A 19,152-nucleotide genomic window follows, 5' to 3' on the forward strand; every position below is an offset into this window, starting at 1 on the left:
TGGAACGTGTGGGAAATACTGAGTTAAAATACCCGACACACATATTTATGCTTCACTAGAGTCAAATTTTATGGATTGTAAAATTTACTTTCATTAAATACCGAAGGAAGAAAGCAACCTTTTGCAAACTTTTTTAAGTGACCGTAGAAGAGGAATATTACTTGTTAGCAAACATCGATGCTATGGGTTATTACAGAGTAAATTATGACAGAGAAACATGGTCGAAACTAACGACTAAACTCAAACCAAAGTCATTCCAGGTATATAATCTCAATATATTTATGTTTCTATGAACTATTTTCTAGCGTGAGATCAAAACCATGCATAAATGCCAATAGGACACCTGAATAATAGTTACAAGCCACTACTGAAGCTAATCAAAGATCGATATATTGATTTATATGTACAGGAACATATCATTATAGGCTACCTGCATTAAGATTTAGATAACCACAATCTATTTTCATGTAACACTTAGTAGTGAAAGTAGATGCAATCAGAATAAAACTAATTTACAGAAACAAATAATTTAATTCCGGGGTTTCCAACCAAGCAAGTAGTGGATATGTTGCAATAACCGTATTATGAAAGAGGAAATAAATTATTTAAATTTATCAGGGCGGAATTTTATTTCTTTCCCAATTATTTTCTAGGACATTTTGTCAAAAAACAGAGCGCAGTTATTGGATGATGCTTTTAATTTGGCAAGGTAAGTTTTTGAAATTCAAAAAATCACATCAGGCCTATTTAAATAATCTCATCCTATAACGATAAGGTATTATTGCTGCTAACACCCTTCATTGTTTTATCAAGCTAGACTAAAGTCAAATCCTACTTATTAGACTAAATACGAACACTACGCGCTTAGTCGAGCTGTCACTTAGCTTGTGATAATAATGATAATGCCAAAACAGATTCCCAAGTTATGCCTTTTCAAACACCTGAAACTAGTATTACGTCACAAATTAAGAACTCTTTGTCGACTGACAGTGACAACAGGGTGGGATGCCTCATCTCATCCCCGTCGGTAAATAAGTAATCAATTATTAGACTCATCAAGTACAATTATATATTGTAATCAGTATATATAATTAGTGTGAAGCCACAATTACGCGATGTATATTTAGATTATTGAAGCTGGTCAGATTGCTGAAATTTTTCTTGGTTAGTACGTCAGTGAATGTAATAACAAAATATACCAACATTAGGTAATGATGTTCGAATTCAAAACAGCGAATAAGAAATGAATTTCATTCACAATATTTCAGAGCTGAACGTCTGGACTTAACAACCGCAATGGAGTTATCAATGTATTTATCAAATGAGCAAGAATATGCGCCATGGAATAGTTTTCTAGCCTCCGCTAAATACATGGAATATCTGCTGAGTCGTTCATCTTTGTATGGAATGTTCAAGGTTACCCTACATTCATTTCTTTATTTTGATCGTGCAATTCCGAAATCTGTCTTGTAAGACTGTGGGATGGGCAATTCGTGCTATATGGCATACGTAAAGCATGTAACCCAAAATTGCCGATGTTTTTATTTCAGGTGTTTAATATAACCTGTTTTGTCAATTATATTTCCCTTGAAATAAGACGGACTCGTCAAACGCCTACTTAATCAGCCCATGGCTACACTAGAAAAAGCAGACTGTGTAGGGTGGTTCAACCAATAACAGCATCTATATTTCAATATAATAATGTGCGCTGTGACTTTGATTTACATATTAAGATTTAACAGTGTACAGCTCATAGCAACAGGTCGAATCTTCCTGCCAATCTTTTATCTATTCATCACACTCCGTTTGTCCTGTTTTGACATGCCATTGTTTTTTCATTAACTTTGATAACAATTGTGTGGTAGCTTAATATTAACAATGATTTTAATTTATAAGTTTTAAAATAAAAACAGACCTACTTGTTGAAACTTGTCGAACCAACTCTGTACGATTACTATGGATGGGACGAAGAGAATAAAAACGATGATGCTCTTTTTGAGAGGTGTAGTTTAACATTTTTGTTCTTTATTACTGCAATGGTCACCCTTCTGTAAAACAAAGTGTCAGATGCTGTTCTTTGTTTGTACCTTCCGTACTCTTATTCGTCATTGAAGACCATATATACTCGATAGGCTTGGTAATATGCCATACATATACAGACAAAGATATGCATCAACCGCCAACCCAATATATTTGTACAGCCATTTGGGTGATGCACAAACACAGCCATAGTTTCATACGCATGCATATGTTGTAACAATGCGGCTGCCTCTACACGAAGACCCTAAACAGCTAATAGCTCATATAATGAGTGCGTTAAAAACGCTCACGATAATGGATTACAGCAGAAATGTGCTTGGAAAACAACGACATTGGTAAGCTGTCGGCGAACTAATCAAATAGAGTTTGGTGCAAACTCTCATTACTCACATCGCATTTTGTTTAATTTAAAACATTGCCAGATTATTGGACATAAAAATGTACATATATATGTACATATATATATGGATTTTCTATTATGTGGTTGTTGTTGTTTTTGTTAAACACTAAGTGTACCTTTGTATCGTTTTGTTATTATGTTGTTGTTGTTGTTCTTGTTGGGATTTTTCTTTGTATCGTTATGAAAAAAATCGCTTTTCTCATTACCAACGGGACCAATTGCTTTGAAATTTTCAGTGTTAAAGATTGTATTTTTTACTAGAAGTCTATTACTTTTATCAATTCCAGACCTTTTTGTGGGCTGTATGTGATTAGTTTTTAACTTCAAAATTTTGTGTGAGGACCTCTTCAAAATTGATAAAAATTATTTGTAGCGATTTTGCGACCTCTCTCGTGCTACGCAAAAATCAAGAGTTTTTTGACCATACCGTATTGTAGATAAGGTAAGATAGTGTATAAGGTAAGTTAGACTACTGCGGCTGATCTTTATATATCCTAATGCGCACGTAGCATATAAAATTCATTGGCAGTGTATGTACATTGAGAGAATGACTGTATACGTATAATGAGTTGGCTTCATATCGCATCGACTGATATTTTTAGTATGCACATTACTTACATGGCTGTATAAGTATATTGGGTTGTCTATATATGCATATGACATTGGCTGTGTATGTACATTATTTAAATAGAATTATATGTATATTGAGTTGCATGTATATGCATATGAAATTGACTGTTATGTATTGATTTGGCTATATATGCATATGACATTTTGTATGTACACCACCTGAATCGATATGTGTGTATATTGAGTTTACAGCGTATGCATATAACATTTTGTATGTGCATCAATTAAATGTTTGTATATGTATGTTGAGTAAACTATGCATACATATGACATTGGGTTTGTATGTACATTACTTGAATGGCTGCATATGTATATTGAATTGGCTGTATATGCATATATCATTGGTTTTTGTATATTGATTTGGCTATATATATATGCATATGACAATGGCTGTTTATGATAATTTGGTTGTCTCTATATGTATATGATTTAGCTGTATATGTATATTTTTGTCTGTGTATGTATATCACGTACCTGCACTCCCCACGCATGCTGCCTTTACATGATTCAATCATATAACATCGCCATGTCAGTGGTAAGCAGTGGTGGAATTCTAATTTTCTGTCAGCCGGTTCCATCACATATTTTTCAGCCGGTTCTGCTACAATAATTCATGCTAATACAACAGATGTAAGACAGTATAATTGTCATTTTTTAGAGCAACTTCTTTAATTCAGAATGACAAGACTGACAGGCATTAAAGCCACAAAAGCGACGGCATTATATAGGATGTGGATGGATGATCCAACTAATAAAAGGTGAGACAGGATAAAATTCGAGATAAAGCTTGCAAGCAAATGTTCTACACTCACTTCCTGTAAATCAGATTGTCGTAATATTAATAAAAAAATAAATTAAATTACAAAATTTATTTTTACACAGTATGATAAGTAACACTTATCACAGAGATGACTTTTGTGCAGCAATCCGCGATGGGGGTGAGAAAGAGTGGCAGTTTAGTTGAGAACAACATCACGTATCCACCAATGCACAGGAGCAAGACGATTTGAGGCAAGAAATTTCACTCTCTGTTGCCGATTTTTAAAGCGAACAACAATCTCGTCACATGTTCATCCAAAAACATTTCAAAACTTCCAAACTTATTAAATATAGAAAACCTTACTGTTATACTTAAGGTGTCGTAGAACTTTTAGCCATTTCGATTTATATAGGCAGCTAATGAACTTTGCGGTAGGTCATATGTTGAGCGTCGTTATGTGAATGCACACACATAATATATATACAAATTTTAACTAACCTGTTAAGTTACGAAATGGCTTGGTGGCTAGGAATGGGTAGCCCACTAATATTTTTGCCTCTAGTGCTATTCTTAATTATTTTGTCAAAGTTACGGCATGGCATGCAGTAAAGAATCTTGGATTTTATCGAAATATACGAAATATTGCGTAGACCCCAACTTGATTCGTGAACAAGATAGCATTCGTTCCTGCCTCGGTTACATGGCAGAAGAAGAGTACGGTAGATATGTTGTGTGGTCTTTTATGGTAGAATCGTGAAATGATTTAGTTGATATGTAAGAAATAAGAATATTATTCCTTGTTTTTTTTCTAAATTTGTTTTGTTTGCACAACAATACCAACATTCATGGCTATGCCACAATTTGCAACTAAAGAAAAATGGTGCTACATATTATTTCACCTAATCATTTGTTTCGATACAGCTATGGAGGTGGAATAGTATTCAAAACATTGATAGAGTCTGTCACGAAAAGATTTTCGACTGAATACGACCTGAATTTTGTGAGTAGAAATGTAACAAAAAGGTGGTAAAAAGCACGATCTATTTGGGAAAATTATAATTCAATAAAACCCATTCTTCGACAAAGTTTTTTCCCGCGAATACTGCAGTTTTATTCTTCTTCCAAATAACAACTCTGTATTCATAGTTATTTAAAAAAAAAAAAAATTGCATTCAAAAAATCAGAAATCTAAATTCTCGAACAATATAGTGTCATGCCATGACTAATATGAAAGTAGAGAAAATTGATACAATTAATAATTGATAACAATCCGAACTTGTTCTATATCTCTATATATGAATTAATGCAGTTTTTACTCACTAAATTATTGTAGCTTATCAATTTTAAACAAGAGAGCAATGCCCAAATATATGGACACGCAGAACAATTCCCCCAAAAATCATATGCGGTGACTTACCAGTACCTGTATAATCAAAGCACCACATCACAACAATCAAACAGACAAAAACACGGTGGTGGCAAATTGGTTGACAAAGATATTATCGACGTATTGGAAATGCGCACCCACCTATTACCCCTCCCTTAATTGTAAAAACGCGAAACCTTCAAAGATGGTTAAAAGAAACACAACTCTACTCACCTGCCAAGTTTTATCTTTTTATCTCTTATATTTGTATGGATTTTCAAGCTTTTGACAGCTACGAGTTAGTTCAGTGTCACCGCGCTGTGTTACGGTACCAGAACCTCTCTATCTTTGAAAACATTGGGCTTCTAATTGCATTTCTGACCGTCATATATTTTAAGAACATGGTTATTTCGAACAAAACTCGTCAAATTATAAACAAAGCACCACATCACAGCAATCAAACAGACAAAAACACGGTTGTCGCAAATTGGTTGACAAAGATATTATCGACGTATTGGAAATGCGCACCCACCTATTTTCCCTCCTTCAAATGTAGAAACGCGAAACCTTCAAAGGTGGTTAAAAGAAACACAACTCTACCCACCTGCTAAGTTTCATCTTTTTATCTCTTATATTTGTATGGATTTTGAAGCTTTTGACAGCTACAAGTTCGTTCAGTTTCATCGCGCTGTGTTACGGTACCAGAACTTCTCTATCTGGGCTTCTAATTGCATTTCTGACCGTCATATATTTTTAAGAACATGGTTATTTCGAACAAAACTCGTCAAATTATAAACAAAGCACCACATCACAGCAACACCTGTTTTAGACTCCCAATCGAGCCCAATTTTGTATACCCATTTTTATTCATGTCATAGGACCCCCAAAATTTACCCAATATACAATAATTATATATCATTGGAAAGGTCTTTTAGCAGAGTACTATACGATATATGTCACTGGAGGACGGTAAATTGAAATCCGTGTTTCGTGTGGTCTCTCGTAACGTCAAAAAATAACAAAAATATTTCCACTCTCTCATTCTATCAGCTGTTGGACGTGTATAGCTCTTGTAAAGCTCAAATGTGACTATACAGTTGACTGCACATTGGTTTCCTCTTTGATATGATACTAAACGCTTTTCGATAGCGCAAGTCGTTCAAGCGTTTTGGAAATTTTCCGTTTGAGAAGTCACCACGTCGAATCAGGCCAGGCTAAGCTTGATCGATCGATCGGTTGTTTGTTTGTGCTTTATCGCGTTGAAAGCTTTTGTGAGTTATAATAAAACATTTATTATGAATCATAAAAGCTTATAATCGTGAGACAAGCAGAATTTGCGAGATAAAACGCTTATGTGAACTAACTTTTTTTCGGTGAGGCAGCTGCGATCAAACGACTCGATATTTTTATAACTTCCCGACGTTCTGAGATGGCCACTCTACTATGTTATGTAGCATATAAAATGACCTTCAAAATAAGACCTTATCATACTAGCTTTTGTTATTGGTTAGCGCGCAACGCCAAGGTTTATTGAATTATTTTCTTTTTGTGCGACGTTTTTCTATCGCAGCGGGAAGTACACGCGTGAAATGTAAGCGATATTTTATTACTTCCGAATGTCAGTTCATTCTTATATTGCTGAGTAGGAAATGAGCTATTCTTCCAAACAAGACCATAACAAACATTCCAGACCTCATGGTTTACACAAAACGTCTGAAATATCACAAATGTTCCTGTCAGATGAAAGCAGGTTTTAAACAGACAAAAACACTGTGGTCGCAAATTGGCTGACAAAGATATTATCGACGTATTGGAAATGCGCACCCCCCTATTCCCCCTCCTACCTGTAATGCCAGACGCTTCTTCTTTGCAAAACCAACTTATTCGATTTATCACGGTATTATAACAGCAGATGCCACAGTCTACAAGTATATTCACACCAAGCGAAGCTTTTCGACCACAGTCTACAAATATATTCACACCAAGCGAAGCAGTACAGTACCGGTACGGTTTACCGTACCTTTAGACCACAGTCTACAAATATATTCACACCAAGCGAAGCAGTGAAGTACGGTTTACCGTACCTCTAGACCACAGTCTACAAATATATTCACACCAAGCGAAGCAGTACAGTACGGTCTACCGTACCTTTAGCACCACTGCCATTCACCGGTAACCACGAAAACCTTTTTTGAGTAGCAGCGACTCCAGAATCCGCCCTCACGCCAAAGTTCGATGGCACGTGATTAAAAAGAGGAGTGCCTGCATATGAGTCCGCAGAACGTTCAGTGACGTCATAGCAAACAAAAAAAATCTCACTGAGCTAACAGTAATATTTGAAATAAATAAAATTAATAGCCTTCTGGATAAAAATTTCATCTTTAACCACTAAAAAATTTTAAAGCAATTGGTCCAGTGATCAAAGAGAAAAGCGTTTTTTTAATATTTTCACTAGGTGTCCAAAATTGTCAAAGACAAGAACAACATAACAACAAAACGATCGTTATGTCCACTACGTGTCCAACAATATAATTCAAATCTTGAAACTGCTGCAAGGGCGGTTGATCAAGCTATAGAGAAGACAACAACAAATATTAGGTGGCGCGACAGGAACGAGCCAGAATTAAAATCTTGGTTATCTATGCAAAATATATAGTGAAAAAATAAGAAAATTCAACTGCCTGACTTTTTTTTTATTGATATTTCTTTTAAAAATCTTTTTTTTTATATTGAATTCATAAAGTTAACAGAACAACAGAGTTTGTTTGCTACGTAATTTTCCGACCATTTACCCCTGCATAGACCAATTATGCACTTTTCATGTTGATTCGAATTTTGAACCAAATTTTCTGTATTTACAATATTATAGGTTTGTGCGTAAAATTTCTTGTTGCGATGTCAGAATAGAAATACACGTGCAAACATTTGGGGAATATCAGGTTGAAAATATATTATAGCTAGAGTTGCTACTAAACAAAGATTATAGAGAATATCTGAAACAGGAGAATATCTGAAACAGAATTTTCATATCATACTTACAGAACAGTTAATAAACTATGCTTATTTTAATAAAAGTGCATTGCGCATCTATCAATTATAATAGAAGAGGATTGTATATATTTAGTCAGCAGGGACCTCGTATAGCATACCACCCCACACGTAGGCAGCTTATGAAACTTATTTCCAATTCAGATATTGGCACTTTTTAAAATATGTTTGAATTCTTGCATGTTATCATTTCTTTTATGTTGTTGTGATTTATACTGATCAGTCGCCGATCATCAGGCGGTGGTATGTTTTGTTCAAAATCAGCGAAAGTTTGATACAAAAGACAACAAAATTGAAAAGAGTGATACTTTCATTCACAACAACTGAATGTAGGAAAGCGATTGGTTGGTAATATTTATAGCAGTGCTGTTACGCTTTTAATATCAGTGTATATCCGTTGGTGCAAACACTCCGATAGACGATGTTTTCCGACAGACTATTGACAAATTATTGACCTGCTGATGCGACGATAGAAATAAGGGAAATATGAGGTGGCAACATTCTCATGTCGCACGAACGGCTATCTTCACCATTAAGTAGGACTTCAAGGCTGTTATCAAGATAGAATACAAAGTGTATCCAATAAGATGGAGATGGCTGACAATTCGGATTATTAATTTACTTTTATTCAAATATTTTTGTAAGACAAAGTCTATTTTTGACAAGTTCCAAAAAGCATACATCACATATTTTCCGTCGTTGTAATACATTCATATTTTGCTAACTACATAGTAGTGTTAATTTGATTACCATTTTTTCGGAATGGATTTCGACATATCATATTTTCGAATATACTTAACAAAGTTTGGAACAGTGGAAAAAATATATTTGACATAAAGATGTATGAGGAATAAACTTTTCGAATTGTTCTGTTACAATGGATCGGTTTTTAAAGTAACAAAACTAATTTGTGTAGACTAGGTAAAATATTTCTAATTCACATGCACAGAGACTTTTACGGGGTGATTTTGATAAGTCAAACGTTCGTTGGAAAATCAGGATCCATCTAGTATTTGAGTCACTTAGGTGTCTCTATACATGCATTTGTTTGCGAATAGGCCTAATGAACCAAACTTAAGTTACGACTGTCCTGTTACTTTTTTTTAAACATCATCTTCCACTGAAGAAAAGCAGTATCTGATATAATGGAAGCAGTTGGGAAATGAAGTCACAAAATTTAATGTAACTGATCGAAAAGCGTTTGTTCATGTTTAATCAATCCTACCGCGAAAAAAAAAATTTAAAGCTTGAAAAAACGAGATGCAACTCTGAACTGTTTTCCCTTATAATTGGTATGGTCTCTTTCTAGTAGTTTACTGTTTACATCTGTCATTTGGGTATTTATTTGAATAAAGCACAGGTACCTAATACGAGTGTTGTGCTACAACAGTGCTTATCTGTTAGCTCAGCACATGAGTGATCTCTACTGGAGATAATGTTTCTCATTAAAACTGCACACAGAAAACGCTTATATAAAATACTCCGAACAAAGAGCATCAAACCACTTTCTAATGAGCCTGATCAAAGGATTATTTGTAAAACTTTTTGAATTGATTGAAGACATTCGTCCACGTGAGGACAATCGTGGTTTCTCGGGCAGTCTGCTTTATAGAGTTCGTGGTTTGTCGTTTTATGCGAGCCAGACGATAGCGAGCAATTTGCTTTCATTTTGTTTTCAAATTACATATTATGCGGAGCTCATGGATTTCAACCCTGATTGACAGTAGAGAAACATTGTACGCAAAGCTCGTCCTACAAACGTCGGTGTAATGGCCGTTATACAAACTTATTAATTACTTCCGATTCACTGTTGACAAATTATGAACGAAACTCTTTAACGCGACGTTGAAAAAAAATATAATATAATATATCGCAAGAACGCATGCCAAATCAGTAGTTGGAATTACTGCTGTTGTCAAGATGGAATACAAAGCGTATCCTATAAGATGGGCCTGGCTGACAATTTTGTGGATAGGAATGTTCAATCACCAGTTTACCACTTTATCGTATGGAATCATTAACAACGTTGTTTCGTATTATTTTAAAATCGGTGCATACGAAGTAGATATACTTGGTATCATAAGCGATATTTTCAGTACCATCGCTCCATTTATTGTTGTTGTAACTGGAAGAATCACAGGAGTCCGTTCTTTGTTCTTATATGGTCTCTTTGCAGCGGTGATCGGAATAGGAGCAGACATAATTGGATTTATGTCTAGGTCAGTATTTGCAGAAAAAAGTTTTTTTCAACAATATATAATGATCTAAAGTTGGTTTAAATCAAAGAAAAGCCATGCATGCGTCGCATGTTCCCATTGATCGTAGTACTTTATATTATGCAGATATGAACTACATAATATTGTCAATTATACGATATTAAAAGTTGTTTTTAAATTGTTTTTTAAATATAGACAACTATCGTGTTTCCCCGAAAATAAGATAGAGCCTTATTTCATTATTCTTAAATTTCTTGCTATGGACTAGATCAGTGATTCCCAAAGTGGGCGATATCGCCCCCAGTGGCCGAAAACGATACAGAGGGGGGCGAAAAAGTAGAAGCGGGCAATAGGGGGGCGATTTCGCGAAACCTGTTTTATGTTCGGCGCACTTAATTCTGTAATCTGTGTGCATTCGCAGGCTTGAATCACGTGGGCGATTATCACACGCGAAAGTATTTCTGGACTCGTCCTCGCAGTAAGGGACGGTAGTTGCGTATCCCAGTGGTCGGCAAAATACGGCCGGAGTAAAATAATCTGGCCCGAGACGATTCGCTGAATGGACCTTTCCCCGACGTTTGACCGCGGAAAATTCTTCCCATTCTTTACCATTTTAAAATTTTCGGTGTTTATTTTAAGAGTGGTTTCGCGAGTTGTTGCCTATAAAATGGGGTGTTTGTTTCAAACTATCATTCTAACACACACCATTCAACAATCTGTTTTTTGTCTGAGCGGATGTGAAAGGGGGCATTGTTACGTTTTTGCATCTTGCTGATTGGCCAATGTTACGAAGTAAACAAGGATGTCTATGTCCGGGTAAACATCCAAACGGCGATTTTGACGATGAAATTTTTTTTATTTATAATCTACGCTCGAATAGTAAATGACATTTTTTTACGTAACAGAATTTATCGTGAGACACGTTTGGACTAAATTTTATTATATCCTAAAAATTTTATTGAACGGTGACCGTACATTTGAACCCATGCGTATATCCACGGGTGGGTGATTGAAAGGTAACTCCCTATTTTAAAAAAACTATAGTTTATTTTTAAAATATAATTTCTACAATTAATGAATATGAGAAGGAAGTATAATGCATGGGCTTATTGAAAAGTAACTCCCTATTTTAAAAAAACTATAGTTTATTTTTAAAATATAATTTCTACAATTAATGAATATGAGAAGGAAGTATAATGCATGGGCTTTTATTTAAAATTCAATATGGGCGCCTTTATTTGCCACCAGCTTCTCAAGTCGACCAGGAATCGCATCAACTGATTTCGCAAGAAACTCTTGCGGGATGGAAGTCATAACTTCACGTATTCGCCCCTCAAGTTCTTCCAAATTTCTTGGTTTGGTTGAGTAGACTTCCTCTTTCAGCCAACCCCAGAGAAAAAAGTCGCAGGGTGTTAAGTCAGGACTTCTGGCAGGCCATTCGTGCGAACCGCGACGACCCATCCATCTTCCAGGAAATTGAGCATTTAGCCATTCACGAACAACAATAGCAAAGTGTGGAGGAGCTCCATCTTGCATGAAAATCAAATCTTCAATATTTTCCCAAGCACTGATAATTGGCCAAATTTCATCTTTCAACATAGCGAGGTACCTTTCGGCATTCATGGTATCGCGAAGAATGAAGGGACCCACAATCCTATCAAAAGTAATTCCACACCATACCGTTACTTTGGATCGATTTTGCATTTTTTCACAGGTAACACGAGGATCTTCTTCCGCCCAGTAGTGGCAGTTATGACGGTTCACAAACCACCTATGTGGAATACAGCTTCATCACTCCATAGAATATTTTTAAAAAGGTTGGGCCAATCTCTAAACCAAGCCAACATTATTTCACCAAACTCCATACGAATGTCAAAGTCTTCTGCAGAGAGTGCTTGACAGTAATGCGGCTTCCAAGCACGCCATTTAAGCTCGTTTTTTAGCACATTACGTACACAATGAAAGGAGAGCCCACTTTCTCTTGTTGCTTGACGAATTGACTTATGTGGGCTACGGGTAAACATTTCTTTAACAACTTGCACCACCTCAGGATCTCTGGATTTGGAAGGACGACCGCTTCTTTGAGTATCAGCCACAGATCCTGTGGTCATAAGTTTTTTATGACAATTCTTGATCGTCTTCGGGTCAATTTGGGCATGTTTTCCCTTAATAGTTCTCCACCATCTTTGCACTTGAACAATGCATCCCCAAACTTCATAACGCGCGGCTATCTGGGCACGTTCCTGTAGAGTAAGACGTCCAGCCATTTTTGTAGGGTTTTGAAATAAAATAAATTTGAAAAGATTGAAATTGAACAATATTTAAACAAATCTGAAAGGAAAACAAGAACATAAATTAAATTGCCATATATTAAGTAATATATACACATAAATTTAGAAACATGAAACATGATATAGCATTTGAATAAATTGTATTTATTTTAAAATAGGGAGTTACTTTTCAATCACCCTGTATATGCGGGTGCTAAAACCCATGGGTTAGGGTTGGTATGGGTTTAGCTATCCGTGAAACAAAAAAAATTCCATAGGTGCAATAGCATACAGGTGCAATTGTGATGGGTTCAAATGTACGTGGGTTCAAATGTAATGGAACCCTATTGAACAGCTACTCGTTTAACGAGCCCACAATTTAATTATAATTAGACGAATGGAAACACGAAGAAAAGTTGATGCTGAGGGCAGGGGTTCAATAGCGCAGTCAATATTCGAATATATATATTGCAATGCAATAAGAAAATAAAATTTATATTCTATTCGAGACATTCATCACTGCTCAATTTTTGTAAGAATGTATCTTCTTAAAGGAAATCTTTATCAAAATTTCACAAATCATGCGAAAATATTCACTTCGATGTTTGGAAGTACATATTTGTGCAAACAATTTTTTTCAAAAATGAACATTACAAAGAACAAGCAAAGAACTGGGATTAGTGATGCCCATTTAGAAAATGTTCCAATTTTCGCGTCGTAAAGCTATTCAGCGTGATGCATCAACAAGACAGTGTCACATTAAATGTCATTGTAATATTTTTTTAATAAGACGACTGAGTTGAGTTCACGAATTGTCGCAGTTTTCGCGCGCTGTTCCGTTTTTAACTTTAAAAAAATATATGCGACCCGCAAAAGACTGGCAACCCTGAATTTTGTCCCGCGAGCCGTAGCCGATAGTCGATCACGACTTCTTCCACATCCGAGTCCATGAATACAAAAACAAATGGCTGATTAATTATGGACTGGTGATCGGACTGGAGGCCGTGGTAGGATGAGGAATTGGGGATGAATTTTACCAAAGTATTTTGGTGCATGTCATCATGCTGTACGAATGAATGAAATGTACGAAAATCATTATTATATATAAGTTTGGGAAAATTAACTTTGTTTTCATTATTTATATGTGAAATAGGATGAATTTAGGAAGTGAAATACTATAAGGCAAGAGTACACGGCGGTTTTTGAGGAGGTAGAACCCTGGATTCTTTCATTTCCGACCTATTATATGGTGAAAAAGGGGTTTTCAGTCGTGCTACTATTGCTATCAAAACAACGAAATTGCCTTTTCACCAGTAAACGGGGTAATTTAAGATACAATAAAAAACTCGCTGAAGAACACCAAGCTCATCTATTTCATTAAAAAACACTATAAACTATGATTTGTCTTCTTATTTGGTATGTAATATATTCGTTTCTGACTTTATATTTTTTGTATTGCAGGGGGGCGATACAGTTGTATAAACTACTATAGGGGGGCGATTGTCAAAAAAGTTTGGGAACCACTGGACTAGATTACAAATAGAAAATTCTGCACAATAATATTAGACGATCAAATTTGGAACTAACAAAACTAACTAGTTTGTGTATACTACCTAAATATCTTCGTTATTTACAGAAACTTTTACTGGATGGTTTTGATGGGTCAGGCGTTAATTGGGATATCAGGCTCCATATTCTATCTTCTTGTATTTGAGTTAGCAGCTTCATGGTTTCCTGCAAACGAAAGAGCAACAGCTATTGGAATTGCTTGGACAGCAGACAATCTAGGTGGTACATTATCTGCACTCTATTTTCCTTATGTGCTGCAAAACACTTCAGATGCCACTGTTGCCTTCCTGAAATTGGCCACAATACAAAACACATATTTTACGAGTTTTGGTCTTATATTCGTCCTGTTATTATTCTCACTTGTAGTTGGATGGCTGTACATTGCCGATCATCCACCTTCCCCCCCATCTGCATCTCAACAGACGCTGCTGGAAAGCGAAAGAGTAAACAGTATGCAAACTATCGACATCATCAGAAATCTTACAGTTGTTCGAGATTTATGTTTAAACTCAGATTTTGCGATAATTACTGTTATTAGAGGTTTTCAGTTTTCAGTTTTTGGTTTGACAATCATTCTTGTATCGTCAATGCTTTTACGGACTTTTCCTGATTTGTCGGATCAGTTCGGTGGAAATGTAAGAACAATGGGAACAATTTTAGCATCTATTCTATCTATACTAGTGGGAAGGTACCTGGACAAATACGGACACTACAAAGGAATGTGCATTGCGGGCAAGTAAACTATTACTTTCTATGATTTGTCCCTCACTTTTTAAATTTTAAGAAATTGTTTTAGGCATTTTAAGAGTATGATGTTGATATTCCATTTGTCAAATATAGATATATATAATTTAGCGTCTTTGTTGTTTACAATACATGGTATATTAAGATTATGATGACTCAGGTTATAAGTGAAACGCATTGTAATCATGGCCTATATTTTGTTTACAGTATTGACGGGTATATTCGTTTCTTCTGTGTCTGTATACTTTGGTCATCTGTTCAAAGAAATTTATACAGTTGCGATATTTTACATTGTGGTAACTGGAATACGAGGAACTACAGCTGTTTGTCTTGGCGAATATCTTTTGGAGGTAACATATCCTACAAACAATGTTGTTGTTATGGCTTTATACAATATTCCGTCGCAACTGGTTACAGTCATCATGGTATCTTTGGAACGATTTCTCATGGAACGATATAACGAAACGTCTGCAGTTTTTGTTCCCATAATAGCTAATGGATTATCAGTTCTGCTTCTCGCGTGCACAACGTCTAACTACAGAAGATCCAAAATAGCAACGAAGTTTTCTAAAACTAGAGATGCTGAAGAAGAACCATTAACAAAAACTAATCCCTAACATCGCTAATCTATATATATTACACAACCACTTAAACGTTTGCTAAGAAGAACAAAACATATTTTGTATGAAAAAAGATATAAATATGCAAAAAAATATGTACCGATAGAAAGTTTTCTAAAATAGGGTAATATTGATAACATAGTGCTTGTTTCCGTAATGTATATAAGGGTGTAGCGAGTTTCTGAGGCCGCTTCTGGGTGCTTTTCATCTTTTTCTCAAAGCTTTAATTTAGTTCGGAAATAGAATTTATGAATTCAAATAGTGATTTATTATTTACTTGTTCAGGAGGATTGTCAGTTTGACACGTTCAAACATGAACTTTAGCAAATTTTATAGACATCACGGGAATATGAGTAACCAAGTTACACAAGCTCGATTTTGAAGTCTTTTGTTATTATGGTATGTAGTTTGGGGAAATACGTAAAAGTAAAATGTCAAATTTTATTAGCTAATTATTAAATTTTTGGCAATTTCGTTAAACTTGATTTCTCCTCAGGCATATATATTTCTCGTCCTGATGTTGGCCGCTGGATCTCGATGTCTAAATACAAAATATTGTGAATCATTCATTTATTCACTGAAGATACACCTCTTAATTAATCTTACCTGGTACGGGTGACTAGAAATATATTTATTTTGGTTAGAAATAGCAATGACATTTTATTGCGACATCTGAACATGCTTCGATGATATAAAGTATTTCATTGTGACAAGGAACGAAAAAAAGAAAAACGTAGTTGGATGGATGATCTAACTACGTTTCGCGCCGACCGCTGACACGTGGTTGGCCGTCACTCATCCGCGACGAAGCCCACGTGTCATTTCGCAATACGACAAGGTACAAACTGACCTAACCTAAGCCGAGGCTGCATGGGCAAGGCAAATAACCTAACCCAAGTTAAGGCCTACATGGACAGAGGCTAGAGATCACGAACAACTCGAGTGAGCCGAGGGCGGCGGACGGGGAGTTTCACGCACGGGGCGCGCCTCTCGGCGGCGGGCTAGAGTGTGCTGTGTCATCGAGAGCGTCCGAGCGGAAGAATGTTATAACCTAAGCTAAGCCGAAGCCGTATGAACAAGGCAACTAACCTAACCTAAGGTAAGGCCTGCAAGTGCAAAAGCTAGAGCAAACGAACAACTCGGGTGAGCAGAGGGTGGCGGGCGGGGCATTCCACGATGAAGGCGCCCCCCCCCCCCCCCCATCCCCTTAGCGGCGGGCGAGAGAATGCTGCGTCGGCGGCATTGTCGTCGAGAGCTGTCGAGAGAAATGTTATTTTACTAAGCTAAGGTAAGGGCCTGCAAGTGCAAAAGCTAGAGCAAACGAACAACTCGGGTGAGCAGAGGGTGGCGGGCGGGGCATTCCACGATGAAGGCGCCCCCCCCCCCCCCCATCCCCTTAGCGGCGGGCGAGAGAATGCTGCGTCGGCGGCATTGTCGTCGAGAGCTGTCGAGAGAAATGTTATTTTACTAAGCTAAGGTAAGGCCCATATGAGCTGAAGCTAACGCACAACTTGAATGAGCAAAAAAATGTTAAAGTACAAACTAACCTGAGCCGAGGCCGCATGTTAATAACGAACCTAACCCAAGTTAAGGCCAGCAGGGGCAAAAGCTAGAGCTAACGAACAACTCGAGTGAGCCGAGGGCGACGTGCGGGGCATTCCACGCACGAGGCGCGTCGGCGTGTTTTTATCAGATAAAACGGACCGGGTTCGTCCTGTGACGTTTGATGACTCTGGATACCCACGCGGATTGTACAGTCTCTGCACCTACGACGTATCATTCAAGTGTCTGCCCTATCAACTGTCGAAGGTACGCTGCGTGCCTATCTTTGTGATAACGGGTAACGTGGAGTCAGGGTTCGATTCCGGAGGGGGAGCCTGATAAACGGCTACCACATCCAAGGAAGGCAGCAGGCGCGTAAGTTACCCGCTCTTGACTGAGTGTCGACGGTGGCCGATAAGTTTACTTTAAAAAAATTAGAGTGTTCAAAGCAGGCTGTTCGCCTGCATAGTGTTGCATAGATTAATGGAATAGGACCTCGGTTCTATTCTGTTGGTTTTCAATGCAAGAGGTCATGATTAAGAGGGAAAGACGGGGGCGTCCGTACTCTGCCGTTAGATGTGAAATTCTTGAATCGGGCGGAAGACGAACTACTGCGAAAGCATTCGCCAAGAATGTTTTTTTTTCATCAAGAGCGAAAGTCAGAGGTTCGAAGACGATCAGATACCGTTCTAGTTGTGACTATAAACAATGCCACCTAGTGATCGGGAGGCGTTACCATGACGTCCATTCCGGCAGCTTCCGGAAAACCAAAGTCTTTGGATTCCGGGGGAAGGTATGGTTGCAAAGCTGAAACCTAAAGGAATTGATGGAAGGGCACCACCAGGAGTGGAGCCTGCGGCTTAATTCGACTCAACAAGGGGAAACTCACCCGACCCGGACACAGGTAGGATTGACAGATTGAGAGCTTTTTTGATTCTGTGGGTGGTGGTGCATGGCCTTTCCTAGTTGGTGGAGCGATTTGTCTGGTTAATTCCGGTAACGAACCAGACACTGGCATGTTAAATAGTTACGCGACCTTCTCGGTCGGCGTCTAACTTCTTAGAGGGACTAGTGGCGTTTAGCCACACGAGATTAAGCAATACCAGGTTTGTGATGCCCTTGAATGTCCGGGGCCACACATGCGCTACACTGAGTAAAGCAGCGAGTGTCTAACCTAGGCCGAAAGATCCGGGTAACCCGTTGAACCACATTCGTGATTGGGATAGGGACTTGCAGTTCCCTTGAGCAAGGAATTCCCGTTAAGCGCAAGTCATCAATTTGCATTGATTACGTCCCTGCCCTTTGTACACACCGCTCGTCGCTACTACCTATTGAATGGTATGATACTTTCAGATTTGTTGACGTAGTCGTAACCTAACGTGGCAGACAGTTGAGCTGAACGTTCCAGCAGCTCCAGCAGTAATTCCAACAAAAGATAATTCAGTTTAGCAGTATAATAATATAATGATAATAGTATGGATGGTAGCAGGCAATAGTACTTTAGGTCTAACTAAGAATGACACCAGCATCTGCAAACGTAATAAAACAGTGAATAATCGTCGAAATGTTACGGAATAGAGCCATCAAAATCCTTCATCGGTCTTCCGCTCATTCGAACCCTCAACGTAATATTGTATATAATAAAACCAACATTCTAAATCTTGCTGATATTTAGAAATTGAAGGTCCGTGAGCTTACAATACAAGATCATCATGTCGCCACTCTTTTTACTTATCTCAATTGTCACATTTCAAAACGCAAAATTGATTTAGATTGGTTGGTTTCGCGCCGACTGCTGACACGTTGTTGGCCGTCACTCATCCGCGACGAAGCCCACGCGTCATTTTGCAATCCAAACAGGGGGCGTCGTCGCCGCCCATTGTCTTGCGCCCCGACTCGAAATTTTTCGCGTGATTCCCGCTAACAACCGGTGTTAGCAAAACGATG

General features: G+C 37.4%; 2 protein-coding genes across 3 annotated transcripts; both read left to right on the forward strand.

Annotated features, from left to right (window-relative positions):
- The first annotated feature begins 1,133 nt into the window (after positions 1-1,133).
- Positions 1,134-4,710, forward strand: LOC120337454 (aminopeptidase N-like). 2 transcript variants are annotated; one of them, XM_078117447.1, is made up of 5 exons: positions 1,134-1,164; positions 1,269-1,416; positions 1,914-2,002; positions 3,748-3,828; positions 3,953-4,710. In XM_078117447.1, the coding sequence occupies exons 2-5, from the start codon at positions 1,297-1,299 to the stop codon at positions 4,032-4,034; spliced, it is 372 nt and encodes a 123-aa protein (XP_077973573.1). In that variant the 5' UTR covers positions 1,134-1,164; positions 1,269-1,296; the 3' UTR covers positions 4,035-4,710. The 2 variants fall into 2 exon arrangements, with proteins under 2 accessions (XP_077973573.1, XP_077973572.1); XM_078117446.1 differs by lacking the exon at positions 1,134-1,164 and having other exon boundaries at positions 1,172-1,416.
- Positions 4,711-10,148: 5,438 nt separating this feature from the next.
- LOC120337451 (choline/ethanolamine transporter FLVCR2-like) lies at positions 10,149-16,311 on the forward strand. Its single transcript, XM_039405212.2, has 3 exons — positions 10,149-10,463; positions 14,367-15,031; positions 15,251-16,311. The coding sequence occupies exons 1-3, from the start codon at positions 10,165-10,167 to the stop codon at positions 15,658-15,660; spliced, it is 1,374 nt and encodes a 457-aa protein (XP_039261146.2). The 5' UTR covers positions 10,149-10,164; the 3' UTR covers positions 15,661-16,311.
- Positions 16,312-19,152: the final 2,841 nt, after the last annotated feature.

This window comes from Styela clava, chromosome 10 (assembly GCF_964204865.1).
Source record: "Styela clava chromosome 10, kaStyClav1.hap1.2, whole genome shotgun sequence".
Lineage (NCBI taxonomy): Eukaryota > Metazoa > Chordata > Ascidiacea > Stolidobranchia > Styelidae > Styela > Styela clava.

Excerpts from the sequence above, each read along its gene's own strand:
- LOC120337454 (XM_078117447.1), top strand. The coding sequence starts at position 1,297 with ATGGAGTTATCAATGTATTTATCAAATGAGCAAGAATATGCGCCATGG. Across the intron at positions 1,417-1,913 it reads CTTTGTATGGAATGTTCAAG|ACCTACTTGTTGAAACTTGT; the intron begins GTTACCCTACAT and ends AAATAAAAACAG. Across the intron at positions 3,829-3,952 it reads GATGATCCAACTAATAAAAG|TATGATAAGTAACACTTATC; the intron begins GTGAGACAGGAT and ends ATTTTTACACAG.
- LOC120337451 (XM_039405212.2), top strand. The coding sequence starts at position 10,165 with ATGGAATACAAAGCGTATCCTATAAGATGGGCCTGGCTGACAATTTTG. Across the intron at positions 10,464-14,366 it reads ATAATTGGATTTATGTCTAG|AAACTTTTACTGGATGGTTT; the intron begins GTCAGTATTTGC and ends CGTTATTTACAG. Across the intron at positions 15,032-15,250 it reads CAAAGGAATGTGCATTGCGG|TATTGACGGGTATATTCGTT; the intron begins GCAAGTAAACTA and ends TTTTGTTTACAG.